This window comes from Procambarus clarkii, chromosome 71, assembly GCF_040958095.1.
Source record: "Procambarus clarkii isolate CNS0578487 chromosome 71, FALCON_Pclarkii_2.0, whole genome shotgun sequence".
Lineage (NCBI taxonomy): Eukaryota > Metazoa > Arthropoda > Malacostraca > Decapoda > Cambaridae > Procambarus > Procambarus clarkii.
Window position 1 is genome coordinate 13,202,788 of NC_091220.1, and position 12,852 is coordinate 13,215,639.

Here is a 12,852-nt window from a genome sequence, read left to right on the forward strand (position 1 = left end):
AGGACAGACTATTGTTTTCTGCACCTGGGCTGTGGTTTGGCTGTTCTCTGTCCTGTTCCGGTGGGGTGGCCTGGATGTTTTGGCTTCAGTGCTCGGGGTCTTAAGGCTGTTTTGCCCATGATGCAGGTTTGGGATGCTTTGCCCAAGTAATTCACTCCCCTCCTTCAGGAAGTGGTTGCATCTTTTCATTTTCTTAAGCCCTGATGATTGTTGACACGGGAAATCTGCAGGCTTCCCGTGTCAACAGTCATCAAACTTGTGCAGCACCATCACCGTGGTGCTGCCTCCTTGTGATGGCTAGCCGTTACTAGGGACGGTATGACCTAACTTCTGGATGGTTCATTTGCAAAGTCATGTGTTGCATTGTTTGTTTACTTTCTGTGAACCTTGTTGTTGTCTATATTGCTTCACTTCATATCTGGGGATGTTTCTTTAGTGAAGGTGATCATGAATGCCCTTCACCCTGTATATCTCTGAGGGGAGTATCAGGTTTTGGCCTCTGGTCTCCAATAGGTTATTAAACACTTCTAGGACTGATGTGACTTACATGTGGGGTAGCAATCTCAGTGCCACTGAGATCCTCTCAGAAAGAGGCATTTCATTACATTCAACATTTACTGTATTTATTTGCAGTTAGGATGGCAGTTGTAATGATAATTACATTTTGAGGCTTAAACAAAATTAGGCAGTAATTAATATTTTACAAAAGTTTTTGGCTGGTTAGCAAATGTTCATTGTACAAGAATGAATTACTTACATTTCAGGATGTTTTCCAATCACTGCTGGACCTGCTTGGCTGGGCTTGGTCCACTTTAAGATCATGCGTGGGGGAAGTAAGTCATGAAGTTTTGTTGCACTCAAGAAGTCACACATTTTGTACATTAGCATTATATAAAAGGATATGTACAGAAACTGAAAATTTAGTTTTTGGTATATACAGTATTGTATTCGTTTTCTCATTATGACTATCCTGTGTTACTCCTTAAACTTTATTTATTTACCTTAATTTTGTCAAGCACTCCATGTAGACAGCCATTTTCATATTAGCGCATGCTGCTCAATTTTCAATGCACATCTTAAATGTTCTTATTACAAACTCAAAAGTTCCACAGAAATATAATCATTATCATAGTTGTTTCTAGTAAATGAAGTGTTACAAGAGGGACCACCTGGGACTTGGTGTAAAGTCTGCTATTGGATGCAATATTGGTAGTGAAGACAAAATGGATTTCTTTACAGGAAAATTAAAACAGAAGATTTCCAAAGGTCAAGGTACAGGGATCTAAAAGCACTCTTTTTTTTTTTTTTTTTTTTTTTTTTTTTTTTTTTAATGTACTGTAAGGCCAGGAAATAATTTAGACACCCTGTATGAGAAATTCTGAGATATGTTAGAGAGAGATCCTGGGCTAAATACCATAAACAGGGATTGAGAAAAGCAAATACTGTACAGTATATGTGTGTGAAGGAAAGCTAGAGGAAGGGCAGGTGAGAAGAGGAAGAAAGGTAGAAAATGATTTCTTATTGGAATAATTATTTAACTGTATTATTAAAATTTTTCTGGTGTTTATTATTAAGCTAAATTATTTTTTAAGAGATTGCGTTCTAATTTCAGCAAGTGAGTCATGTAGGCAGCACAGGAGCAAGTCCCACCGTAGCCATGTTGGATCTTCAGCGACTTGTGTACATTTGTTGTGCTTGTCTACGCCTCCTCAGAATATACATTAATGAAGTCTACCCCAATTCAGGTTAGTTGCCTAAGATATAATGAAACAAATGGCAGTGATAATTGCTCCAGAACCAAGGGATGAGTTGATAATACACTCCATTTATTCCCTGTGCTGTGAGTGGGCAACGTTACCCTTGAAAAAGGTCTTGTTAGAAAAAATAGATGACAGTCTTCTGAAGTGATTAATTAAGGTGCTGGTTTGGTCAATGTCTGGCTGAGGTTTATGTAGTTGTCTGATGCATCCCACAATAGTGTGGCCTTGATAGAAACATACCCGGGCTGCCATATCTCAATATTATTTACTAACCTGTGTTATTCTCTTAGTACATCACAGGACCTATCATGTAGGTAATATTCCCCAGTCACAACATTATGATAGCTATCCTTCTCTCTAATGCCCACTGTACTACCCTTTACCTCACGTACTTGGCCTACATCTTCCAAATTTTATTTCCTGAGGCTATGGTTAAAAGCAATGTCATGTAATTCTTTCTAAACATCTATAATATATATAATTTCTAATCTTGTTAAAATGCATTCCTCTGATCAGGGGTAAAGTGCTGTAATAAGAATATGCCACTCTGGCCGTGGTGGAGTTTAAAGGCATTTGCATTTGTTTTAGTTAAATTAATGAGAAAAAAAATAAATATTAGATAAGAAAATAGAGAGAGATGATAACCACAAACAAATTTGTAAATAAATATGAGAAGAAAGACATAGAAGAGGTCTTTAAACCAAACATAATCAGAAGTAGAGATTGTTGTTGTGAACTTCCCCCAATAAATTTAAACCCAAATATATGAAATAATTTTAAGTTATACCTAGAACACTGTGTGTAATTAGTGACTAGAGGATATATATATAACACTAGATGGTACCAGTGGTACCCTGGTGTGTCTGTCTGGCTTGGTGTGTATGTCTCCTCGCCTCTTCCAATTCTCCCTCCCTCCCTCCTATTCTTCTTCCTATTCTCCCTCAAATTTTTATGTTAGGTGTTGGAGGCCAAAACCATTACAGTAGTAGTTTCAAAGCATCATATGACAGAGTCCTGGGAAGATGGGACACAAATAGCATAGCTCTAATCCTTTAACTATATTTAAGCAATTAAACTCGAGTAATTACAAAAAAAGCTTTCAAGGGCATTTATGTAAGTTGTGGCTCGAGAATTCATTACCCCGAATTAAGAACTGTTTGCAACTTTTCAGTGCGAACATTACGAAGTAATGGTGAAAAGGGCTGCCTTGCAGAGAGTGTTGCAGATGTACGTGGTCTCCTTCGTCAGATGCTGTCTGATCCGATACCCTCACTTTATTCCTCACGCAAAGGCAAAATGCGTAACGGAAGAGGTACGGTATTGTAATAAGATATTTTATTATTAGCTGCATAATTTATAATGCCCTGTACCTTAATTTTTATGTAGAGCTTATAATATTGTGATAAATATTTGTGTTTTTGATCACATTATATACTGTACTCTTGGTGCCGATTCCTTATTCTCACTGCTTTAATAATTACTGTGTATCAGAATATTTCTTTAATATGAAAACGTTGCATCATTTTGAATATTTGTCACAACTTCAGTACTACAGTACTATATTGTTTTAGCCCAAGAACTGAAGCTTCTTCACCTCAGGTTTAGGGTCATTTATGTTGCAGTGCTATATAATGGGAGGCCACCCAGTTATATATATATATATGGTCTCCTGCTGTACTTCTTATAAATTTCTAAACTACCCAAATTTTCCTCCCTTTTTTATATTAATCCTATGTGCGAATGATAATAAGCGAGCTTTATATTATAACATATTTTGCTACATTGCATAAATAATACAACCCAATCTTATGTGCTCTTTTGCTAGTGTTTTGAATATTCATTTTAACCTCTATACATGTGATCATTGTCATCTGTTGATCATCTGGGTCACTGCAGTCATCATCATTTGCCAGCTTTCATTATTTTTTGCCCAGTCTTTATAACGGTGTTGTAAATAGGGTTACAATACATCTACAGTATTTGGATGTAATTGAGTTAACCAAGATCCATGAACAAGTTCTGGTATTATTTTGTAACCGCTTACTATGCAATGAGGCTGTCGTGTACTAGGGTCTAGCGTAAATTACATGTAATTTATATATATTATAATTGAATATGATCAGGGAAGTATTTAAACTACTGTGAGATACTCAAAGCACTCAATCAATTTAGTTTCAATCAATTTAGTTTTACTAAATTGATTTAGTAATCAATTTAGGTTCTCTGGTGGAAACTGTAGTGCTTTCTATTCTTTCCATGTCTCATTAATTTCTCTTGGTTGACTTTGGCAATTCAGTGTTCCAAAGTTCAAGAGCTTCTCCAGATGATTCTTCATCTCTACTGATTCACAAGGATCTGGAAGGAGTGTTGGCTCCAAAGTGAGTACGCAGCTTAATTTTGTAAGGCAGCAATACTCTACCCTCGATGCTTAAAGGAATTGATACACAAAAAACGTGAAAAGTGCCATTGTCTTCTGGGCCTGTTGTAACTAGACCACTGACTGAGGATAACCATGCTTGAAGATTGCTGTCGCTGTAATCTGCATCAACCAGCTAACGACAACTCGTGCCACGCCTGTTCTATGCACAATCCATTTCAACCAGTTACATGACTTGCACCTTTCTCAAGCTTCTCTTCCTTTGAGTGCTTCTTCGTCAGTCTTTGAGAAGTTGGCCATTCAGATTCTGTTTGCTTGGCTTCTCAGTCTCCACTGTTGGCATAGGCCTTGAAGTGACTTCAGGCTGGAAAACGGGGGGATTTGTAGGGGAGTATCTTCAGGGATTGTCTCGTCCAGAGATATTTGAAAGATTTTGAAATCCAGTGTGGTGGAACTCTGCTTTCAACCACGGAGTTGAAAGCGGAGCAAGGCCAAATGGGGCAGGAAAAGAGATGCCCACTGAGAGTCCCAAACGAGACTCAGCCAAGTCTGAACTCGTGACAGAACCAACTGAGACTTCTGCCAGTTCACCAGGAACCCAAACTCAGCAACCTAGGAAAGAACCAGATCCCTGGTTAGCTGACACATGGACTTACTTGGAGCTCAAACCAATCAGTCATCGAGGTAGACCAAAACATGAACCCTTAAGAGATGTGGTCAGGCCACAAGGACCCACACTAATCTAGGACAAAATACAGGGAGCCAGATTCAAGTCGAAGGGCAGAACCTGAAAGCAGTAAGCATGATGCCCCAGCACAAAACCTATCCAGTCCCTGAACCCCAAATGGAATGGGCCATGTCAGCATGCATCCTATAGATTCAGGGATACTATCCATGCTCCCAACTGGAAAACCAGGCAAATTTGTTCTAAAATAGTCATGTGGACATTGGACCATCACTGACATCTGGGTCACTAAATCCCTGAAATATATTATTTTCATCAGATCCAAATTACTGTCTTATAGTGTTTCAGGATTCAGTTTGGGTTTTTTTTTTCACACTTATTGTCACTTTCTGCCTCAAACTCTTCTGTTTGTGTTTTGAACTCCAAATCCCTGGCTTGTAAATATTCATAATCACTGAGGAATTCATCTCTATTCAGAATATCTAGAATCTCGATTGCGGATAAAGAAGGTGGTAGCTTATGCACATGCAGAGTCATGGAGCAATGAGGGTGTGTCAAATATAGTAGCTGCCTTGATGATGCTGGCTTATGAGGACGCCAAGGCAGGCTCAATTTTTTTCAAGGTGGTGGACATTTACGAGAGTCCTCATGGGGCGTGTGACATTCAAATAATATGGGGTGGCATGCGCCCAACCACTTGAGTGTTAGTGGAGCAGTACAATGGTTGATACAGTATGTATTAACAGTAGGAGAAGTGGAAGTGGACTGGAACAAGAAGAAATTTTTGCTATTGACATGTTTGCAGATAATGTGGCATTCTACTACAAGAATACTACAGTAATGATTGTGGTTGTGTGCTGCTTTGATGAGGTCCTAGTGTGTGATGATATTGCTTTTGTTTGATGCCATTTTATGTGTAAGATATTCTATGGATTCATGGGTTGTTAGCATGATATGGATGATCTTACATTTTCAGATACAGGACCATTGACACGAATGGTGGTCTCTGTACTTGATGAATGTCACAAGACATTTGTATCTTGCTTCCATGCATTTTACCCTACGGGCCAACTGAAGTGGGCTTGCCTCTGTGATCTTCTGCAGTCGAGAGATGTGGTAACTAAAGTCAGTTTTTGCATATTTTTTTGTATTAAAGTAATTTACATGTTAAAATTTTCATCAAATTTCATTGATTTGCTATAATACCATATTTATTCAAAAACTTATTTTTGTATGATTATTTAATAAAATGAAGTATATATTGCATATTGGTATTTTTATAGTATGTACTGTATTTCCTCAGGGAATGGAAGAGACTCGTGATAGTGATCGTCTTCTGAGTGCAGTTTTGGCCTCGTTATGTTCTCCCACTGTGAAGCTGCGTGCAACCTGTCCTATTCTGACTGACCCTGATGCAGAAATCACCCACCGACCCTCACCAGCTGATAATGCAGCTCTATCAACACTTCAACCTGGAGATTTGTATCGTTACCCTTTGCTTGTGGAGCACATGACTTATAAAACGCATGTAAGTTTATTAGAATGTTATTAAAATTCCTCACCATTTCTTATGATCTTGATCCAATCAACCATCATCTTAGTAATGACATATTTAATGAATTCTGTTCAGTATATCAGCACTACCTCAAAAATAGAGAAATGAGTATAATAATGATGTGCACTGAAGCTGTGAATGCCAAAACTCTGTTAAGTTTTATTCATAATTGCCTTCAGTGCCTTCATTTTGTCTTTGTTTGAATTGACCTATGTGGTTTCTAGTTTCCCTGTGGTTCTCTCGTCACCACTAATCTCTACAAAAAATTTGAAGTTTGTTCTATGGCATCTTCTCATGCTCGCCCTCTTCCTAGTTGCCTCAACTCTTGGCTGCAGCTGGCTTTTACCTTCTTTTGTTTGTTTTTTCTCTACAGAGGCTCCATGGTGTGATTGCACTGGAGAGCTACTGAGGGAGCCTCCTAGAAATCTAGTAATGAATGTAATGAAATGCTTCCTTCCGGTACTTGCTAGCTCCCCTTTCTGTTATCCTTTCCATTGGGTTTTATGTGAATTATCTGACTGGCGTGACTGACTGGCCAAAACCCAGGGTCACCTTCGCTGCCATCTGTTGGTGGGCGAGTGTATCTAGGTGGTGATTTCACTGTGGTAACATTGGTTTGCATTGTTTTATCCTGGTTAAAAATTTCTCCAAGTAGTTGCTTGGTTTGGAGCATTTTGTTTTCTGGTTGGACATATGCTTAGTTTTGTGGTGATCGCCAAGTTCCTCATCACCTCTTTCAGGGCCAGATTCTGGTCCCCAATAGGTTCTCTTGGAACATAGCGTCCAGATGTTTTTATCATAGCTTGGCTGCTTCCAGGTTTGTTTATTTTCACTAATGTTTTAAATTTTATTTATTTTCACATATTGCAGTATATCCCAGTTAATAGGAAGGCTGAAACATTGATCCTGGGCCTTTTCTTAATTTTTAATCTTTTGCATTCTTTGTATAGTTTGCTTTGCTCAGTTTTAATAATAAAAATAAGAATTACCGAAGTGCATCATCTCTCACTACTCTTATCTTGTAGACACTTTGGTACTGCATGCAGATAAAATATGTTGGATGTTTTTTAGCTGTTGACCAAGTTTGTGGTTAAACCTAAACAGAATACTTGCAACCTGCTACTAATATGGTTATGCTCTTAGTAAGGTAATTAATGTTAATAAATTATTTTTAAATAGCAGGTGGACAATGGAATCGGAGTTGTATGGACATTTCGTGAAGTATTGGATCGACTTCTTGGAGTATCATGTGGCAGTGTTCGGCAAGCCCTGAGAGGGGAGCGGGTAACTCCTCTGCCAGCTCTTGTTCATAATACATGTCTTCTGTTGGCGGCTACTGTGGCAGAGCTGTCAGCAGAAACAAACTCTGCCGAGGTTTGTACATTTATATAAAGTATGTTATATTTTATTTATTAAGAATATTAAGAATAATTCTACATTATGATTGAATCTGTAAGATGTACCTTACCTTGAGGTGCTTCCGGGGCTTAGCGTCCCCGTGCTAATGTAGGTGGCAAATTGGCAAGTAATTATTCCTTTTATTTCAGGGAGAAGTACCTGCAGGTGGCAGAGTTCTTCACATCACCCCGTCAAGATTTACCCGTACCTCACAGAGTCGCACCTGGAATACAGGGAATGGTTCACCAGATGCTATATGTTTTGCTGTTGACCGGCCAGGCATTGTTATAGCTGGTGTGTGTGTGTATGGAGGTGTAGGGACATATGATTATGAGGTTGAGGTCATGGATGAGAGTGGTGGAGGCGGCCAAGATCCTTCACATACACTAGAGAGGTGGAGTGTCATGGAGATGGCTAGAGGAACATTTGGACCAGATGACTCTGTAGCAGACATTGTTGAAATCAAATTTGAGCGACCAGTTCCAATAAAGGTAGAGAGAATCTTCTGTAAAATGTTTAAAAAAATGTTAGATTGTATTGACATTTATAGTGACCTTCTCAGGTGTAATTTTTGCTTTACCTCTATTACCGATACAATATTCAAGATTAAATATTTCGCTTTATAAATAACACCCAGTATAATAAAAATACTGTACTATATACACCCAGTATAATAAAAATACTGTAATATATATGTTCTTAATCATTTGTATTTGAATAGTCACATGTTATTATTCTTAACAGGAAAGTGTAAAATATGCCATACGGTTATGCAATCATGGTGGGAGAACAAGCAATGGTGATGGAGGTCTAGCATCTGTCAAGGGTCCAGATGGTACAACATTTACATTTTCTGCTTGTAGTCTTTCTGTAAATGGAACAAATCATATACGTGGCCAAATTCCCCATATCATGTATTATAGGTAAGTTCATAAAATTCCTTTAATATTTTGCCTTGTTTTGTTTTGTCTATCTTTAAATAAACAATTGTGATGAAGCTGTAGGGAATGTGTGTGCTACCAGACAAAATTTCAAGATGTGAGGTATGGGTTGAGAGAAATAGTGGTACATACAGGTATCCAGAGAAAGAATAACGTGATATGCACAGAAATCACAATAGCGTGTTATATCAAATGAACAAATCCACAAGGACCACGATGAGGGTTCGAACCTGCGCACGGGATGTTCCCAGCTGCGCCTTAGTCAACTGTGCCACGACATGGTTATGTCATGGCACAGTTGCCATGACAACCATGTCATGTTTACGTATGGGATAGGTCGCATGATAGTACGTGTGGTATTGAACTGACCAGATGAGTGCTTAGAAAGGGCTTAAAGGAGGCGTTGATGTTTCGTCTAGTTTCTAGAAGGTAAACTTTCTTGGGGATTGTAGCTAGATAATGTATCATTAATAAACTATAAAACTTCTGCCAGAGTCGTTCTGTAGCATTGTTTTTTACTTAATCTTCTGCTCTTTGGAGAAAAATGCAATATCATTTATTTTCTATCTATAGGGGAATTGTCATTACTGCACATGTACAGTACAGTACTATACTTACTATATCATGATAATATACAGTATATTCCTTACTTTAATAATATAAGAAATTATTTGTTTTTATTGCTGGCTATGCTCATGAATAGTATCTCATAGTATAACACTTCATATTACTGATACTCTCAAAGCATCAACAATGTGAACTTTACAGCACTCCTCAAGACCCAGAAAGCCAACGAAGCACAAGAGAAATAGCTGAGCAACAAGCCCGCAAGTCTGCTTTGGCTATGGCTGGAAGTATTGTTCGTGTAGCCACAGAGCTTATGATCATGGGTCTTGGGGTTGGAGATGAAACTGCTGTTGAAGTACTAGGCAGTGCTCCTTTGTTAAGCATGCTTCTGCCTCTTGTGCTGTCTCACATCGGACCTGTGGCCACCTCAGATCCTCGGGTCAGTCTTCATTTGACTTTTAAATATTTGTTTGTAGACCTGTATAAGATTAGGATGTATGTGTACTGTATATTGATTTATTGTGCCTGGCCTCAGGCCCGGCTCGGGGAGAAGAAGAACTTCCGAGACCCTCTCCAGGTGTGTATTTTTGTTACTGTGCGCAGGTCCTAGTAAATTATAAATGCTAAAATTTGTTATTTAATCTGCAAGTTTTCTGGTTAAATTATTAATATGGTAAAAGGATTCATGTCCACCAGATTTTCTTAGCACTAAATATGTGGTTAAAAATTTGTTTTACCTTAATCATCCATCTCAAGTTTCCTTTGAACTATGCTTGAGTCTCAGAACCAAGCATAGTTCAAAGTTAATGGTCAATGCCAGAATCACTGGCATTAACCATGTTTTCCTTGGTTATTGCCAGTGATGTAGTGGTGGAGGAATAATTGTTGGCTTTTCAGAAAACCTTGGTCAGGAGCACTAAAGCTTTGCTGATGATTTTGTCCAGGGCCTCGCTTGGGTGTGGTTCCCTCATCCACTCCTTTTCTCATTGCATTAGAGATTTGTATGTTACAATACAGTATTGAGATACAGTAAAAATATAAATATAAAGTGTAATGCAACAGATTGAACAGTAAATTGCAGTGTTTGACATTTAGCTTTTGTAATAAAGCATAAATAACTCTAAAATAGTAAGTACCAATGAGTTCTGGAAGCATGAACGCTTTAAATATTATTCCATACGAGAGAAATATATGCTGGTACAAAAAAGTTTTTAGTGAGCAGTGCCACTAGAAGAGCATTCAATGTGTTCTTGAAACACATCTAAAACCCATTTGGTGGGGACCAAAGAGCCAGAGCTCAACCACCACAAGCACAACTAGGTGAGTACATTCAATGTTTAAATATTTATTCTATTTGCAAAAAAGATACTTATTAGAAATAAAAACGTTATTTTTAATATTGTGGTTAATGGCATATAGGTCTTAACTCTTAAATGACTCGGCTATTTAAAAGTCCTTCATCGTGGTGAACGTGACACAAAATAGTTCATGAAACTAATGTGAAAAAATTTAATATGACACTTTGAGTACAAGAGGGAACTGCTGATAGCGATAGTCGTTGTTATATGGTTAGTGGAAGTAAGCAGTCTAAACATCTGGTATCAGCCAGATTGGCCAACATGTAATTGCCAGATTAATGCTGGACATTCTCTTTGAGACTGAGTATCTTTTTAAGGGGGATTTTGAGTGTAGATAAATGAACTTGTTAGGTGATTTTAGGCTAAATAGAGTTTTCTTCAGTCTCCATTCCCCACTATGACCTGGCTGGGACATTTGAAAGGATATTCACTGCAGTCTGGCCTTGTCCTTGGGAACAGTAGGGTCCAGGTTGCCTCAAGGAGCAACCAAGTGATTTGCTCAGAGAGTTGGTTTTCATCACGATAATACCAAAATCCTTATTTTTCAGAGTGCTGTTTCTGTACTGGGTTTGATTCAAGAGATTTTACCACATGTTGCTGCTCTGAACAATCTTAGTTTGGTAACACAACAAACTGTTATACCTGAAACAATGGAAGATTGTCACACAACCACTAGTCATCATTATGCTTGGGCGGAAAGTGATCACCCGTACCGCCCAGCAGCTGTTGCTAATTATCGGTGAGATAGGCTGCCAAACTTGTCTCCTTTTTGTCAATAATAAATTGGGCCGTGGCTCCATCCACACTCATTTTAGCACATATGTTCGTATATTATCAAGTTAAGTTGTCCAGTAATAGCGTCTAACCTCTCCCATTTCCATCTCCCTTTCTCCCCTCTATTCCCTCCATCTTCCACAGATGTTTTAGTCCTTAAAGATTTTTTAGCGCTTTCCCTACCTTCTTTCCACCCACCATTCCTTTTTCCCTCCACCTTCCCTCTCTTACCCTCCTTCACCCCCCTCCCCTTACACTTCAGTGCCTCCTTATACATTTCTCCCTCACTTCATTCTCTTCTCAATATCTTCCTCTTTCTCCCCCTACATCATTGCCTCTTCCTTATACATATGAATACGATTATTTTTTATTCCTGTGGTAGCATGTGTTTAATATTTTGTATGATGTATATTGTATACTTATTTAATGTTTCAGTGTAAGTTTTCCTGCTGCTGTGCAGTGGATGACTCTGGAATTTGACCCTCAGTGTGGTACAGCCCAGCCTGAGGATTCCTTGCAGGTAATGTCATTTGTTTTGTTGTAATGTTGATGTAGCACAGAATGAGTTGCCATGCAGTGTGTGCCAGTGCTAAAATTTAATGAAAACAAGACTGAATACAAAGGAGAATTAAGAGTAATCAGGGCAAGAAATAGAGAAACATAGGGTGTATAAATACTTTGCTAAGGACTGTCAAAACTGCCAGTGTGTAGTATGGAACCCAACATGTACAATGTGCTCAAGTAATGTTCATTCAACTAAAGATCAACATTGATTCATAGTTACATCAATGTCATTTGTCCAGCTTTGCCTGAGTGAGGTGACTTGAATGAATGAAGCTTAGCCTTCCTCTTGCTCATACTCTGCACTGACATTGCTTTGTGGAGAACTTTTGTCTGTGATTTATGAATAAGATATAAATTAGTGTAGTTGTGAACAAAAAAATTGAGCAGTACAGAAAAAAATTAATTTTTACTAAAATATTACTTATTCTAGTAAGATTTTATGCTTGTATCTTTTTACAGGTTTACATTCCAAGTCTGAGCAGTAAGACTATTGATGGTTCAAGTTTCTCAGGCTTAGCAGGACTTTCAAATGGCCAAGACCGAAACACTCAGGTTTTCATAAATCAAGATGGGGCTCCTCCTCCTTATTGGGCTGTTCTCAACAAATTCGCTGGTACTCAGAATTGGCCTGAACAGACAGTTATTTTGCCAGGTAGGAGAGCTGTTTTTGCACCACATGATTCCTTCACTCTTGATGTGGACTGACCATATTTTATAGTAACATGACCTCTAACTAAGATTAATAATCATTTGGCTTTGTCTTACATCAAGAATTTTTAATTTTGAGGTAATTTGTCTGTTTGAACAATCTAATATGTCCAGGCAGTTTAATTTCCTGTTTTTCTCCAAACTAAATGAATTGCAATAGGCAAC

At 38.2% G+C, this 12,852-nt stretch overlaps 1 protein-coding gene across 1 annotated transcript in view; it reads left to right on the forward strand.

Annotated features, from left to right (window-relative positions):
* The window catches only part of hiw (MYC binding protein highwire), a 152,940-nt gene that overhangs the window by 55,673 nt on the left and 84,415 nt on the right, over positions 1-12,852 (forward strand). Inside the window, 12 exon segments of the mRNA XM_045726441.2 lie at positions 765-833; positions 1,613-1,745; positions 2,932-3,072; positions 5,799-5,947; positions 6,126-6,350; positions 7,557-7,751; positions 7,925-8,266; positions 8,520-8,698; positions 9,485-9,722; positions 11,190-11,380; positions 11,851-11,935; positions 12,439-12,631. Of these exon segments, the coding sequence (XP_045582397.2) occupies positions 765-833; positions 1,613-1,745; positions 2,932-3,072; positions 5,799-5,947; positions 6,126-6,350; positions 7,557-7,751; positions 7,925-8,266; positions 8,520-8,698; positions 9,485-9,722; positions 11,190-11,380; positions 11,851-11,935; positions 12,439-12,631 (2,140 nt within the window).